Source organism: Phocoena phocoena, chromosome 3 (genome assembly GCF_963924675.1).
Source record: "Phocoena phocoena chromosome 3, mPhoPho1.1, whole genome shotgun sequence".
In the NCBI taxonomy this organism is placed as follows: Eukaryota; Metazoa; Chordata; class Mammalia; order Artiodactyla; family Phocoenidae; genus Phocoena; species Phocoena phocoena.
The window spans coordinates 46,472,547-46,490,477 of record NC_089221.1 but is presented as its reverse complement, the minus strand read 5'-3'; the positions used below and the strand labels follow the sequence as shown (position 1 = coordinate 46,490,477).

At 37.5% G+C, this 17,931-nt stretch overlaps 1 protein-coding gene across 4 annotated transcripts in view; it reads left to right on the top strand.

Annotated features, from left to right (window-relative positions):
* The window catches only part of PDE4D (phosphodiesterase 4D), an 867,194-nt gene that overhangs the window by 644,380 nt on the left and 204,883 nt on the right, over positions 1 to 17,931 (top strand). For all 4 annotated transcript variants that reach the window (XM_065873344.1, XM_065873345.1, XM_065873346.1 and 1 more), the window contains exon 2: positions 2,284 to 2,475. In XM_065873344.1, the coding sequence (XP_065729416.1) occupies positions 2,284 to 2,475 (192 nt within the window). The remainder of the gene's footprint in view (positions 1 to 2,283; positions 2,476 to 17,931) is intronic.

Genomic DNA, 17,931 nt, shown 5'->3' with positions numbered 1-17,931 from the left:
TTTTATGTGTTTACATTAAGACCTCCTCATACTGAAGAGCGGCCATCACTATCTCCTTAGAGCAGAAATCACCCCTATCCTCTCCCTATGCAGAGGTCTTTTATGTCTTTCAACTGTATACTGGATGCCTTCAAAAGCCCTCTTTAAATACTACTTTTCCACGAAGATTTCTCAGATATCCCAGCTTGGATTAATCTCATCTCCTTTATTTTTGTACCTCAATGTGCTTATGGTAGGTACTTAATAAATGCTTATTGAGTTAAGCATATCCAAGAAGAGCCTGCCAGAGATCCTGAATAAGCCTCTTTAATGATTAGAGGTCCCTTCCCTTTGGCCTTTCTCAGGATTGTTAAAGTCCCAGATGCATGAAGTATCTGTCCGCAAGAAACAGATGTCCCTGTTTGGGTGTCATAGTTGCTGACACACTTTTGTGGTTTACAGGATTATGCATTACAGCTGGGAGAACTTCAGGAATAGTAGATAATTAAATCCAGTTAGCTCAGTAACTTTGGTCAATTAACCTTTCTAGGAGCTGGTATCCTTGTCTGTAAAATGAATCTGCTCAAGTAGATAATCTCTCAATGTCCTGTAAGGACCAAATGAATATATCTGTAAAGTGACAAAATTCTAAGAAAATTTTAAATTGAAAAACATGTTTACGACTGGCTAAGCTAGATTATGAGTTTTTCCTTTATTTTTTTTACTAGACGGATTGATTTGGAGTTAATGTTCTACTTTGGTCATAGATTCATAGGTGATTCATGAAACATCAAGCCCCTGGATAATTCTTCCAGTTTGGCCTCCAATCTTTGGGTCATAACACTATTTATTAATAACTCCAGTAGAAAAAGTAAAAGAATATTTTAAAAGTAGCCAGTTGATAGTTTGGATAAAGGTTCTAATGGGAAAAACGTTGCTAACAACTGAACTTGAATTCATTTGTTTATTCATTCAACAATTTTTTAAACCACATACTTGCTGAGCTATCCTGAGCTATCACCCTCCTCTTATAAGAACACATGAGAGTTGACTTTGTTTTACTACTGGTTGATGCTAGACTAGAAAAACTCTTTGTAGAAAGCTTATCTAGATTGTAAAGACTGTGATGTTAAGAATGGCATGTATGGTTCTTTTTTTCCCCCAAACTCTAAAAGCTGTATTGCCAAGCATCATGCCTTTCATTCATTTGATCATTAATTCAAACCACTTAGTAAAAATTTTCTGAAGTGCCACCATGAAGTGCTTAGAACACCCAGAATCTCCATTCTCAGAGAGCTCACAGTCTAGGAATGGAGATCAAGTGGTAATTATTTCCATCTCATTGTAAACGCTATCCGTGGGGAGTGGGAAAGAGTCTTGGGAACACAGAGAAAGGGCATCTCATGAAGCTCTGGGGTATCAGGGCAGCATTTCAGATGAAGGCTAAGTCCTCAAGGATAAATAACAATTAGGCAGGAGATTGGAGGGTTGAGAAATTGGGGAGCAGAAGGTTAGGTAGTGAGAGCCTGATACAAGTAGGTGGTGGTTCAATATGAGGGGAGCATGAAGTTCCCGATGGAAAAGCATTGCATATCGAGGTTGGGAAAAGGGTTTGTTGTCATTGAGAACAGATGCTTAAGACTCTGTCAGTTCAGCCAAGAAATGTGAACTTTATCTTGAGGACAACAGTGAGCCACTGTAAGGTTTTGAACTGATGAATTACACAGTCAGGTTTAGATTTTAAGAAGAATCATACAAGGTGGAAAATGGATTCAAGAGACTAATTTAAAGGCTCTTATAATAATGTAGGTGACAGTTGACAGAATCCTGAACTTAGTATACTGGCAGTGGGGATGGAGGGAAGTGGCCACAATAGAAATTAGTGATTGGGTAGGTGTAGGTGGGAGTGGAGAAGCCCAGGTTTGGGGAATCAAGGATATTAGGCATGTAATGGGCACTTGTTGAACTGAACCCAAATATTTAGTGAATTACTATGTAAAAGGAATTCTGTACTTAGGAGAGCTAGTCTTTGCAGAATGGCTCCTTTTAAACTGAAACTGAGTTCAGAGAGACCTATATATTTTGTATTTGGTCAGTTAACAGAGGTACTCAAAGGTGTAGGAAGACAAGTATATGAAGTCAGTGTGTTTTTTTTCTTTTGTGTATTTTGGTATTACCATTTTTTTTTGACAGCAGGAATCAGCTGTAAGTTTTCCTATTGTCAGTTCCTAAACTGAAGTCTCCCTTTACTAAACTATTAACAAATAATTCACAGCAATGTCATTCTTTCTCCTTAATTGACAGCTTCGATGTGGACAATGGCACATCTTCTGGACGGAGTCCCTTGGATCCCATGACCAGCCCGGGATCTGGGCTAATTCTCCAAGCAAACTTTGTCCACAGTCAACGCCGGGAGTCCTTTCTGTATCGATCCGACAGTGATTATGACCTCTCACCAAAGTCTATGTCCCGGAACTCCTCCATTGCCAGTGACATGTAAGTGTGATGGGGAGCAAAGAGAAGAGGGCGTGCTTAGAGAAAAATCAAGTAAATTTCCCTCTAGAGTTGATAAAACCAATGATATTTGTTTAACTGCATCTTTCTCTAATTTAAAAAGGATGGTGGATAAAATTATACAAGTTGAAGATAAATGGTAGATTGAATCTGTCACTCTTGATAAGAAACATTTATTTTCCCAGAGAATACATTGTCTGGGAAAAGAGAGAATTAAATTTGCAATGGAGACATTTACACTTAAAACTTTAGCTTATATTCCTGTAGGGCCTGAGTTTAGCTACCCAGCCATGTGAATATTTTCGAATATTTTGACAGGCTTTAAACTCAGTTTGCAAGTCCCTGTGATATTAGCACATATAGCCCTTTGAATATATGTCCATTGACGTACTGTGCAGATGTTAGCCCTGGTTTGCCAGTTCATTTGAAATCTTTGTGAAGGTTTGCCTAAATTAAACCATTTTGGGAATATTAATCACGGGAGGCAAGTACAGAAAACATTAGACAGACTTGAATATCATTTTAGACATGCCACAGCTTGGAAAGTAATTAAAACTGATAAGCAGATTCGCGGATCATATACCATCATTAGCTCATTTTCTTGTGCTTACTGTAGTGTTCATTAGTTTCCTAGTTTCTGGAGGCTTCTAAATAGGATCTAACTCTCACTCAATACCTGCACTGTCATTGGTGGTCACTCTGCCTCTGTGTAGAGTTAGTGTCTGCTTTCCTCCTCTGCATCTAGGCATTTGTCTGATAACATCACCATCTTCTCATGACACCATCTCAAAAACTCAGCACAGGTTGCAGTACATCTTAGAGGAACTGTGTGTGATTCCCGAGGGTCTACTGTTATTCTTGGTATTCTAACAGATCATCAAGGTATCTTAATAGGTCTCTATGGGATTCTAGAAATGGAATTATGCTTTACTCACTTCCCAACCTATGGCTCTTAGTTGCCATTTATTAATGGTTATAAAATGACAACATTGTCTTCTCCCTAGGAATGAGCAGCTAAAGTACATTCACTTTGATTCAAATTCTGAATTATGAAATTCACATTGTGTAACTGTCTTTGAGAACTGCAGGAGAGAGAAAAAAACTCTAAGACAGAGTTCTTGTCTCAGATAACTAATAATCGTATGAAATGACAGGTTTTAGATCAAATAATTAGTGAAAAAGACAGTATGTAAGTCCTAATTTCTGTCCTTGTGGTCTACAGGTAAAAGCATCTCATCACCTACCTCTATGCACAGGTCTCCACCATCTTTCAAAAACTACCCAATCTACTCTCCTTTTTTATCTGTTGTTTTTGGTAATAAAACTTCTGCAGAATCATATCTCTGCCCATCCTTCCAAGCCCACCTCAAGATCTACATCTATTCTTTATATTTCCTTATATGTTGTTGTTGCCTTAATATTCTGAAATCTATCTTCAAATCATACTGACCTCTGAAAATCCATGAATTCAAGTAATGTTTATTGGCCACCCATAAAGCAGAAGGCATGGTGCCAGTTATTAAAGGAAATACAAGGTGCGTTTCATCTCCTAGCTGCCATCACTGTTGTGTGCTCTCTTCCCTACTGCTCACAGACCTCTTCTTCACCAGCTTCTCTTATCACCCCTTAACATATTTCCCCAAAGTATAGCCCGACCCTCTGGGCTCTGCTTTAGAAAACTCTTTTGTATGTATGTTCGACTATCAGCCTTCATCAGATGACTTACTGCTCAGTATCTCTGGCCCTGCAACCTCAGTTGAGCTCCAGATCCAGAGCCCCTAATTGCCTTCTGGAAGTTTAGACTTTCCCGTTCAACTGTTCCTTCACACTCACTAATTAGTACATATTCAGCATTAATTCATTGTATTGATGGCGTCCACTCTCCTTCACTACAAAACAACTTCCTTTTCCCATTCTTAGGTTTGAAAATTAAGACATTTGTTTATTCATTCATACGTAATAAAAATACTTACTGAAAAGCTATGGTGTGTTTAAAGCTCCCCATCTGCGTGGGGGTAGGGGGAGAGGCAGGGCAAAAGGGCTGACATTTTAGACCTTTGGAATAAAATCTGGTGAGCACCATCCTTGAGGCATTTATGAGAGAAAAGGAGAAGAGAAGGAGAGTTTGCCAGCCAGGGATAGTCAGGTGAAGGGGGCAACATTTAGATAATGTGGGGCGAGGGAAGTCATGGCTCAGTTAAAGAATGACTGGTTGGTGTGAGTAGGGAAATGTGGCAGGAGAAAAAGAAGGTTGGAATACGGTGTATGGGACCTCAGAGCCACAGGTTTTTAGCTGGGATCACGTGATCGCATTCTTGTTTTTATTGCTTCTGATTACTCTATTGTTGAATGATTGTATAGAATGAAGTGATTACAGGGAAATAGATCATGTTGAAATTCATAGAAGCAAAGCAGGCTGAATATGATGGACGCCCAGGTCAAGGGAGTGGGGGTAGGATGAGGTTAGTCCAGATGCAAGAAGCAATAGGCTTACAGAATGGTGTGTGTGTGTGTGTGTGTGTGTGTGTGTGTGTGTGCGCGTGCGCACGCGTGTGCATGTTGGGGGATAGCCAGTGGGCAAGGAGAATCAGAGAGAATGTTGACGTTTTGACCCCGAACAAGTAAATGAATGGTGATGTTGACATGGGAACACAGGATAGAGTGGACAACATAATGACATAATGAATTTGGCTTTTACACGTTGAGGCCAGAACTCTAGGAGAAACAAGACAACAATTAAAGGACAAGGACAGAGAGCAGAAACAACAGTGCAGAGGGTGAGGGGAAATTAGGAGAACCAATTCCCTTCTGTAATGACTCGATTTGGGATGAAGTGGGAGAAGCATCTTAGTGGGGTAATAGAAGAATTAGTGAAGGAGTGAATTGAAAGTAGAGACAGCAGCAAGTGCAGCCATCTCTTTAAAAGGTTAGTGAGTTAAAGAGGAAAAGAAAAACTAAAGCTGCTTGAGGGAGAATTAGGTTCAAGGGAAATTTTTTTGAATTCAGAACACTTAAGCTGAGGGACGCAGAGGTTAAGTATGGAGTTGTAGCTGCTGATGAACATATGATCATGAGCCTAAGTAAAGGGACTAACCTTGAAAAAGTAGTAGAGACAAGTACTGCATTCTTTCTAACAATGAAAAAAAGAAGTGAAAGGGGGAGATATAAATTTGGAGATGGATGGCTGAAATGTTTAGAGAATTGATGGCTTATGATCTCTACTTTTTCATGCAAGTAGAAAGTATATAAAAAAAGAACGTATATATGTGGATAACTGAGTCACTCTGGTGTACAGAAGACATTGGCACAGCATTGTAAGTCAACTACACTTCAATTAAAGCAAAAAGGAAAAAGAAAGTGTAGCCATCGACGACTAAAGGAAAGAATGATGGGGCAGCTTGAGAACGGGGAAAAAGCTTAATAGAGCCACACTGCAATTATAAAAAGAGAACAGAATAGGGGTGAGTAGAAAAGAAAAATGCTGAAAAGCCCTATAGATAATTATATATAATGTTGAATGGATGAATGACCAGGTTGAAAGTCATCTCCTCCAACTTCATCAAATGTGAAATAACTGAGCTTTTGATAGAGGCCAGGGACAAACTCACAGTGACTTAGTAGACTCTGTTTTACATAGTTATGTATTCTATTGATATTTTCTAAAATTATAGCAAATTGATTTTTGGATACCAGTGTGTATCCGTGCATTTTATGAAAAGGCTACAATATTTAACAGCTAAATAGTGCTTTTCTTTCCAAAGTAAACTTACGAGGATGACCTCATTTTCCCCTCTACCTATTCAAGAGTTCCTTTATCTGATTGGACTCACATAAGAGTGACAAATCTAATTAGACCGTGATGCAACTCTATATTTTGTTGAAAAATAATGTCTTGACATGTTCAGCTTTCTCATTCCCCCTGGGTATTTATATTGCAGCTCTACGGTTTTCCTTTGACAGTAACTGACTCCTGAAAAGCATTCTTTCTACTAGGGAGATGTTTCTATGAGAAGCAAGGTGAATAGAATAAATAACTACCACTTCAGTCTTCAATCTGATACTATACATTCCATCTACAGATAAAGTGTTATCCTTTCTCTTCATTTGACTTCACATGTGGCCATATGTAAACCTCCATTTTCTTACCTAGTTCATGATAATGCTGGGAAGATTGTTCGGTGTCTTTAATTGAACTACACTTTATAGAGAATGACATTATTATATATTTTAATCACTTTTGATGATTTTATACTTAACTGTTCTAGTTAGTTTTCTAAACTATTGAGAAAATCCCTTAGAAATTTCAAATACAAACAGTAGCAATGAAAGTTTGTGATTATCTATTTGAATGAAGTGTTTTGGAAAACCATTAAATGCTCTTTTAAGTTGAAATATAATTGTTTAATTTGTTGGTAAAGAGAGAAGGAAGATAATTACCTCCTATAAGACAGGATGGCATTATCTTATCTTCTATAAATAGATACTGATTAAATAGCTGAGGCACAAGAAGAAAATAAGACTAATAATGGTAGTAATAATAATCACAGCATACGTTGCATCACTCTTCATTCTTCTAAGTATTTCACATCTGTAATCTCATTTGATACTTTCCACAGTCCTATGCAGAGGGATATTATTATGCTGTTTTACAGATGAGAGACCCAAGGGCCTGAGAGCTTAAACTTCTTGAAAAACACAACACACATTTCGATCGTTTCTACGAGAACATTATTTGCAAATGCCATAAAGTGCTGTGAACTATTGTGGCAAAACTGCTGAGAAACAGAAGTACCTGTTCACCAAATCCAATTGATCAAATGAATGACTTGGCACTATGAAAATTTAGTTTCCACTTATAGTTTAAGAATGAAAGAAGATACAAGCTCACATTGGTCAGAGAAGTAATAAAGAAAATATGCAACCGACTCTTGGAAAATACGCAGCTGACTCAAGTCTATAGAACTAGGCTAAACTCAGCATCTAAAAAAATTAGCTTGTACAAGGCAGAAGAGAAGTTCCTGGCAGCCTCTGCTCAGAAGGCTGTTACATAGTTTGTTAAAGGTAATCCCGAGAAGCAACTTAATTCTTAAGAATAATAAGAAATAGAAATAATGATTAGCGTGAGTACAGTAAAGAAATAAATACATGAAAAGTAAACTTAAACTATCATTAAGGGCTTCCCTGGTGGTGCAGTGGTTGAGAATCTGCCTGCCAATGCAGGGGACACGGGTTCGAGCCCTGGTCTGGGAAGATCCCACATGCCACTGGGCCTGTGAGCCACAACCACTGAGCCTGCGCGTCTGGAGTCTGTGCTCCGCAGCAATAGAGGCCGCGACAGTGAGAGGCCCGCGCACCACGATGAAGAGTAGCCCCCTCTCACCGCAACTAGAGAAAGCCCTCACACAGAAACGAAGACCCAACACAGCCAAAAATAAATAAATACATTTATAAAGAAGAATTATTATTTTTTAAAAAAAAGCTATCATTAAGAGTAAAAAAGTATTTTATAAGAGTAGAAACAACTAGATAACAGAAGGTTGCCCAAGTGCTGTCATGAAGAAACATGAAGAAAATTACAGAATAGATGGATAATTACATTAAATATGTGCAGGGTTTTTTCCCTCTTAAATTCTTCAGAATGCATTTAAAACTATTTTAACTTCTGGACAACAGTTACTTCTGTTGCTGCACTTCATTCAATGATATGTTATTTGTATTTACAAATACATAGATTCAAGTCCCTGGAAAAATTAACAGGAGAATTATCAGTAACAAAACAAATAGAATTTAATCATAAAACTGAGTTTATTGAATACAAACTGCATGTCAAACCACATCAGTTAAAAACACGTTTCAATTCATCTGGATAATGGACCTCTAGTCTCCGTCTTCTGCTGAATAAACACTAACACAGAGAATCCAAAGATGATCCAAGTTGCTCTTTACTCATATCTACATACTGATATATACGGGGGAGGGTGTGGAAGGGGCAGTGAAGAGGAAGTGAGCGGACCCAATGTAGCATAGAAAACTGGGGCACACTTGGCAGTCTAGCTAATTAGTCCCCGTCACCATACAGAAGTATAGGACCTCATTTATCAAGGCTTTGGGGTGCCCCATGTGGGCATTCTTTCAGCTAGGAAACACTATCCCCCATCCCCAACTCAAATTTCTACCCTTTCTTTAGCAGTTAGGAAGTCCCTCACCACCTCTTGAGCCTTTGTGAGTTTTCGGTTGTAGCTGTTCCTGGCCTCTTCCTATGACTATGGGGTAGAAGGTGGTATTGCCTCTAGTCCTGAGTTTGAAAAAGGAAGAATGATTGCTTATGTACCTATTCATCAATTCTATTACAGGTTACATTATTCTTCATTAGTCTTACTAAGGCATCTCTGAAAATAAAAAGAAATGTTGCACCACAAAGGTTCTAGTCCTCACTGGATCTACATGAAAAGTCTGTAACCCCACCTAACTATATTTTTAGATCTTATTAGCACTGATGAGCATCTGTCTCTTTTCTAACCTTGATCTGCCATTTGAAAGTCCTCTACCATCATGTAAACACAGAAAGGTGCTGTGGTCAAATAATTCCTTCCTCAATTCCTGAGTTTTCCCAACTGAGGGAGTGTCCTCACCCCTCACTCAATGGTTTAAGAGTAATGAAACTAGGGCCAGGACATGTGCTGAGGTACCCTGGACCACCACAGGGAACTCACACGGGTTCCAGAGGTATTTTAAATTTTCAGGGAAAATTTAAACGCAGAAACATCTGTCAGTCACCTGGAGAACTAATAGCTTGACATAGTTCCCAGTTTCAACTTTAGATCATTCCTTTTCTTTCCATGACACCATATCTTTGCAAAACTGGGTTATTGACCATTGCTGTGATAAGAAGCAAGCAATGCACAAAAATCAGCGTGGACCAGGAAGTGAGGGAGGCAGAACATCCAGGCTCATTCCGGAGTGAGAAGTTGTGCAGGACTCAACGAGCGCTCAATTGTGGAGGCAAAACCTTATTAAATCATTTGAACTAAATTCTTAAGAATTGCCACTGGTAGTTATTTCTTTTGGCCAGTGAGGTGCTGTAAAAAACTACTGAGGTGCTAAGAGTATCATGAATTGAAGAAGTTTGAGAACCTCTGGATTAGGGTGTTTATTTGTGTCCTTAGGATTGGAGCTAAATCAAATCTTTGTGTGAAGAGAAATTTTGTTAAGAGAAAGAAAAATTTCAGCAGATTTTGAAAGCCATGAACTTCCGGATGAGCTCTAGAATTGAGAATTTATCCTATCCTTAATTCTGTTAGGACCCCAGGTAGACAAATAATTCATTATTATCAAGAGTGATATCATTTTGGTAGTGAGCCAGATAAACTAGGATTTTTCTTCCACTCCTTGAGGGTTGGCAAGTTACTACGACTACTATTATTATTATTATTAAGTATTGATACAGACACTTAAACTTACACTAGCCATTAAATCCCAAGAAGTCTATTGACAGAATATTCTAAGGTCATTGGCTACTAGAGTACTACTACTAGTTGTGCTACCTTTTCTCATCTTTCTGTTGTTTTAAAAATTCCACTTCTCTGTTCAGTCCCTGGGGCCGTTTTATTTCTAGCTCAAAAAACAGGAGGGCCATAAATGGTTAAAAAAAACCTTATAAATTAGGTAAACATGCTTATTCAATTTTTGAATTAAGGAATTAAAAATAGCAGCTGAATACACATTTTATATTTCTAATCTCATACTTAAAAATCATAAAAAGGAAGCTCTAATATTCTGACATTTTGAATGAGCATGTTTGTTAATGACACAAGGTAAAAACAGTGGATTTTAATGCATTACCACAGCATTTGTTCAGTATCATTGCGCTATGCTCCAGTCTTTTAAAACAACAAATTAATTATGTGTTCTAATATCCCTTGCTTATCACTGCCAAAGTGATATATCCTGAGGTCTTAGGGGACATGAAGAGATAAATATTAGTTATGAAAAGTTCTTAAGGCAGAGGGAAAAAGAAATTGAGATTGACAAAACTTACCAGTAACTCATTATTTTCATGTTAAGGTTACTAAAATGCTATTACGTCTTTAGGAGAGTTTGCCCTAATATTTAGCATCCAATTTTCTTTTCTGAATTTCCTTCATACCCAGTATGCTCCTCAGTGTTTGGACTCTAGTTTTATTGTGAAAAAAGAAAAAAACACCAGAAAAATAGTCACCTGAGTGTTTCTCAACTCCCGTAACTTTAGAAAAAAAGGCACTGTGAAAGTAAGCTATTTAAACTTGTAAATGATTGACTATGCAGTTATGCTTTTACCTCAGACTTAATACTTTACACAGGGTAACATCTGCTTTTTAAAAAAATGTGGGAGAATGGTAGCTTAATAATAAAAGTGATTACTCCATAATTTTATGAGATCAAATCCCTGCTAGAGAGCAAACTCATATCAACCTTGGTCAAGGAAGAGCTGGCTTATTATGCAGTGTATACAAAGAACATCATCTCTAAGAGCAAAGTATGAATAAAATTAACTGTGCAACTAAAAATAGGAACATTTGAAAACGATCTTCAATGAAAAAAGCGCAGTAACATGCATAGTGCTCTCAGTGCAGTGTGACCCTAGATGAATGAACCAAGTTGAAAATTATGAGCTTTTCCTGCTTCTTGTAATGGACAAATGGCCATTACACAAGAGGATCTAGTTCTGTCAGTTATAGATACCGTGCCTGGGGACCCTCACTTGCTTTTTTTATCCCAACGCTCTTTCCTCCATGTACTAAAGGAGACTAAAGTCAAAACCATGCTCTAGTGTCATAAAATGAAAATTTTCTGAACTTTAAATCTTGATAGTAGGTGGTGGGAATGGAGCGAATGGTGATAGGTCAGGAGAAAGGAGAAAGCTGATTTCCAATGGAGGTAATCTGTGTCTTCTACCACATTCTAAATAAGTATATTGATTGGCTGCATTTTTGAATGAGAGTGTCATGCTTTCACTCAGCAAATATTGACAGTACCTACTTCATGTCTGGGTATCATTTGAAGACACCATAGACCCACGGAAACAAGACAAAAATTTTGTTTGGATGATGCATTCCTGTCATTTAAAAAAAATTCTAGATACTTACCCAGATAGAAAAGGACATTTACCCAGTCAATATTGATATTCCTATGTAAATCCCTGTTTCCACTAATACATCAATCACTTTAGCTATTGATTTTGTTTGACAGTCTTAGATCCTTAGTGAATTTTTCTCAGTGTCTCCTGTACAGCTGTATGAGCCATATAAGGAAAAATAATCACACTACTGGAACATTTATGTGATGTGCTTCTTGAGATAAGATATACCAGGGATTGTTAGTAAATCATCCTCACTAAATCCCTGTAAGATGAAAATTTAAAGATATGCTATTTGAAATATGAAGAAAGAGAGCCTTCAACCATGCCTGTGGTTTTTCTTCAGAAAACGGCAAGTCAAGAATATTGAACACTGGGCTTTGCTATCAGATTCCTGGCACTTTGTGGCATGGTTGAGGTGAGATTCACTGAAGAAATATCCCCAATTATTCCATCTGCCTATTGCGGTTTCTCTCAAGCTTTGTGTCAGCTTCCCGTTCATTGTCTTGAGACTTCAGGGTTTTCTTAATCTTGGATGAAGAAAAATTTGTTGTCATTGACTACTGGATAGTTATGTCTAGACATATGTAAGACCTTAACTCCTACAACCTGTCAATGGAAGTAGAGGAGTTAAAAGCAGAAAAAGAGCTGCATGAACTGTTTGTATATTTTGGAGATTAATCCCTTGTCGGTAGCTTCATTTGCAAACATTTTCTCCCATTCTGAGGGTTGTCTTTTTGTCTTGTTTATGGTTTCCTTTGCCATGCAAAAGCTTTTAAGTTTAATTAGATCCCATTTGTTTATTTTTGTTTTAATTTTCATTACCCTGGGTGGTGGATGAAAAAAGATCTTGCTGCAATGTATGTCAAAGAGTGTTCTGCCTCTGTTTTCCTCTAAGAGTTTTATAGTGCCCAGCCTTACATTTAGGTCTTTGATCCATTTTGAGTTTATTTTTGTGTATGGTGTTAAGGAGTGTTGTAATTTCATCCTTTTACATGTAGCTGTCCAGTTTTCCCAGCACCACTTGTTGAAGGGGCTGTCTTTCCTCCATTGGATATTCTTGCCTCCTTTGTCATAGATTAGGTGACCATAGGTGCGTGGGTTTATCTCTGGGCTTTCTATCCTGTTCCTTTGATCTATATTTCTGTTTTTGTGCCAGTCCCATACTGTCCTGATTACTGTAGCTTTGTAGTATAGTCAGAAGTCAGAGAATGTGATTCCTCCAGCTCCGTTTTTCTTTCTCACCATTGCTTTGGCTATTCAGGGTCTTTTGTGTTTCCATACAAATTGTAAAAATTTTTGTTCTCATTCTGTGAAAAATGCCATTGGTAATTTGATAGGGATTGCATTGAACCTGTAGATTGCTTTGGGAATATAGTCATTTTCACAATATTGACTCTTCCAATCCAAGAACATGGTATATCTCTCCATCTGTGTTGTCTTTGATTTCTTTCATCAGTATCTTATAGTTTTCTGAGTACAGGTTTTTGCCTCCTTAGGTAGGTTTATTCCTAAGTATTTTCAAATAAAACCAAATAAGCCAATCAAAAAATGGGGGGAACATCTAAATAGACATTTCTCCAAAGAAGACATACAGATGGCCAATAAACACATGAAAAGATGCTCAACATCACTAATTATTGGAGAAATGCAAAGCAAAACTACAATGAGATATCACCTCACACCAGTCAGAATGGCCATCATCAAAAAATCTACAAACAATAAATGCTAGAGAGGGTTTGGAGAAAAAGGAACCCTCCTACTCTGTTGGTGGGAATGTAAATTGATACAACCACTATGGAGAACAGTATGGAGGTTCCTCAAAAAACTAAAAATAGAACTACCATATGATCCAGCAATCCCACTCCTAGGCTTATACCTGGAGAAAACCATAATTCAAAAAGAGACATGCACCCCAATGTTCATTGCAGCAGTATTTACAATAGCCAAGACATGGAAGCAACCTAGATGTCCATCAACAGAGGAATAGATAAAGAAGATGTGGTACATATATGCAATGGAATGTTACTCAGCCATAAAAAGGAAGAAAATAGTGCCATTTGCAGAGACGTGGATAGACCTAGAGACTGTCATACAGAGTGAAGTAAGTCAGAAAGAGAAAAATAAATATCGTATAATATCGCTTATATGTGGAATACAGAAAAATGGTACAGATAAACTTATTTGCAAAGCAGAAATAGAGACACAGATGTAGACAACAAACTTATAGGTACCGAGGGGGTGGGATGAATTGGGAGATTGGGATTGACATATATACACTACTATGTATAAAATAGATAACTAATGAGAACCTACTGTATAGCACAGGGAACTCTACTCAATGCTCTTTGGTGACCTAAATTGGAAGGAAATCTAAAAAAAAGTGGGGATATATGTATACATATAACTGATTCACTTTGCTGTACAGCAGAAACTAACACAACATTGTAAACCAACTATACTCCAATAAAAATTAATTTTGAAAAAAGCAGAAAAAGGACATCTGTTTACATCTCTGCAAGTGTGGGAGTCAACACTGTGACAGAAAATCATTTAAGCAGTTCAGTGCATGATGTTGCCTGCTAGTAAATGTTATGAATGATCCCAAGACCACGCCCTTTTAGCTCCTAGTTTTCCTTCCAGGGAGAACAGGGCTGCATGCAGATCTCATGTTTCCGTGTCTCAACATCGATTCCTCCTTTGGGACTTAGAGAACTCCAGACTGAATTTGTTCTATCCACCAGGGCCAGTTTTGTTTGTTTGGCTGGTTATTTTTTGTTCCTTTGTTTGATTTTTTTTTTTTTTTTTGCCAGGAAAATCAGAAAACAAGCATTATGATTTATGTGTTATCTAAAGGTTCCTGTGGTGATCTTTAAAAAAGTGCAATAAAACTTTCATTCAATCACTGTTATTTTCAATTATGAGTACATTTTTACAGAAGCTAAAAAAGAAGGCAGTTGGTAAAAAGAACTCTTTTGCATCAAATCACGGAGTTAATTCCATGTGTTGAGAGCACACTTTCGTTTTATGTCTTTTCATGCTCATTATTTATCTTCAACACATTGAGTTTCCATTCATTTCTCCCACCTACTATAGAGATTAGATAAAATTTCCTACATATTTCACTATTTCTTGGTGTTTTTTTTTTGTTTGTTTGTTTGTTTTACATTTGTTTAAAGGTAGCCCATCTTGTACTATATTTATCCAGGAAAGGAAACTGATGTTTCCCAGACAGACAGCTTATGTATAACCCAGCACTCCAAACACCGAAGCACTTTGAAAGTGGTGAAAGGATGTCTTAAAGGTTCATGAAGACATCAGTTCAAGTTCAGGATATTTACAAGGTCCACCATGTTTTGCCCTTTGTGGCTCTAAGTTTCGGTACACTCTTTGGGAAGTGATGTATATAGAAAGGAATATATTCTTAAAATTGCCTGAAGTCTGTATAATCTTTATAGCTGACATAGAATTCTCCTCTGAAGTTTAATACTTGATCCTCAAAACAATCATGTAAGGAAACAATGGAAAATATTAACTCAGTTTCAGAAATACAAAATTCTGCTCAAAAATGTGTCTTGCATAGGCACACACATGCGCGCCATGAATTAGAATCCAGGTATCTTGACCCTGAACATAGTGATTTCGATCAGCAGCTGCTGCTAGACCATACTTTTTGGCATTTGCTGGCCAGCACAGTAGCCTCTAGGTGAGAGTATAATAAGCAAAGCAATTAAACTAAAATCTTTATTTCCCTTTCAAGGGTGGAGAATCTTGATGGCCGTTTGGGCAAATCTTTCCACTTAGGGTCTTTGCCAAACAATCAAGTATTTTTGTTACGTTAATATATCAATGCTCTTCTGCCCCCAAGCTTAGAGTAGATTTTTGTTTTTTTCAGTTATATAAAACATTGTCTTCCCCTGGAAAACTTAAAACTGAAGTTTTGTAAAGATTGCTCAAGAGCTGCACTGGTCACGATGATAGCCACTACCCCAGGTGACTTTCTCTTAATTTAAATTAATTAAAATTAAATAAAAGTGGCATTCAGTTCCTCACTTGCACTAGCCACATTTTCAGTGCTAAGTAGTAACGGTGGCTAGTGGATACCGTATTAGACAGCACAGAGAGAGAACATTTCCATCACAGCAAAAACTTTTGTTGGACCGTGATGTTCTAGAGTCTAGAATATGTACTTTTATGGGGCTTCAGAATAGTCTGAATCCGTTTGTGCCTGCAGAAAGCAGCGTGATGCAGTAGAAGCGAAACGGTATTTAAAGCCTAGGTTTAAATCCAGCTCCACTGCTCATTTTCATGCCTTGGGATTTCATGACTCACTAAGGCTTCAAAAACCATCTGGGGGACTGACCCAGGGTTACTAAGTGCTTACTTTGCCAGATAAATGACTTTATTTATTTAACAAGGAAATTCCCATCGATACACACAATCATTTTGTTTTCCAAAGGCATTTCACTAGAATTCTTTACAAAGGGAGTGGCACATATTCTCAGAAAAAAGGAGAGTTTTCCAAAGGACTATGGTTAGCTTTTGTTTTTTAATATGACTTTTTAAAAATCCTTACTCCATGTTTCATGTTTATTCTCACCTTCACAAGGACCAATGAGCATTCTCTTGGGCCAGTACCAGGTATCAGCCTGGCATTTGGAAACCACTGAACTCTGCCACTCGCCAAGGGCATGACCACTGATGAGTTACTTAAGTTCTCAGAAACCAGTTCCTTATCTTAGGATGGGAATATGAGCATCCATTTAGTGCAGAGGCATCAGAATTAAATACCGTGTGTTAGTAGAGCAGGGTCTGGTAATAGTAGGCATGCAGAAGACATACTGCTGTCACTCCTCTCCCCATTTGATCACACCCTTCCTTTTAATCTCCTGAATCATTTTACCTCATGCAAATCTTAAAAAATTGTTGTTCTAGCTACCTATAAATCTTTTCCCTGGGAACCCATCCTAGAGAAAAACCAAGAAGGCAGAGCCACTGACGTTAAGAACGGGCCTGTCAAATAAGATAAACTAGAAAAGAAGAACCTGTTCCTACAACAGAGTGAGGGCACTTGTGAAAGATTGCTGTGTACTTGGTCCTTCCCCCGTCCTCCTTCCCCCTCCTCCCGCCCATGGAGGTCAGTCATCAAAGTTCCGTGACAATAATTTGTGACATCAACATGCCTAGAAGGACCCCTTTATTGTATTAGCTTTTATTAAACAAAATAAATAGGCTTAGCAAGTGTGTCTCTACATGTGCAAAACACTTAACTTCTTACAACTGGAAAATCTTTTGCTGAATAATTCTGAAAACATGATCTTTCATGCCATCATTTAACTAACAAATTTGAGGCCATTTATTGGCATCATGTACATTCTCTAACGAAGCCTAAATTTTTGTTTTATGACAAATAAAGAAGAGATTACACTTCAGAATAGAGAATTTTTGCTTATGTTGCATTAGCTCCAATTTCATTTACTTTCTCATCAGTGCATGTGATATGAGTACACATGGGCCAAAAACTGAGGGTTTTGTTTTTAGAATGTTTTTGGTCAAATATCAGGCAAAGGCCTTAATTATTAAAACTGTGAATAAGAAGTGAGCAAATGATTTAGATTTCAGAAGACTAAATAACTTCCAAGGTCACATCCCTTTCTAAAGTTATATGATATATTTTTGTCTTTTTAATTTTTTAAGACTTCAGACAGCATTTCTAGTTTCACAGCAAAATTAAGATGAAGGTATAGAGATTTCCCATATACTTTCTGCCCCCATAACAGAGTGGTTCATCCGTTATAATTGATGAACTTGCATTGACACATGATTTTTTATTTTTAGATTTTTTTTGATGTGAACCATTTTTAAAATCTTTATTGAATTTGTTACAATATTGCTTCTGTTTTATGTTTTGGTTTTTTGGCCACGAGGCATGAGGGATCCTATCTCCCTGACCAGGGATGGAACCCGCACCCCCTGCATTGGAAGGCGAAGTCTTAACCACTGGACCACCAGGGAAGTCCCCCCATGATATGTTTTTAATTTTAGGAAGTATACCTTAAAATGTAATATTTGCAGAGCAGTTGGTCTTTGAAGGGTTTTTATATTGAGTAAATATAGTAAAAATATAGCAAAATAATATAGTAAATTTTCTTTATGTGGATAAGTATTGTGGTGGATACAGTACCTTTATCTCCTCCCCACCCCATTTGAAATACAGAGGCAGAAAATCAAAATGCTTTCCCTAGGATTATACTCACATGCACACACAATATATACATAAATACATTTATATGTAGATGTTTACATATACATATATATGCACA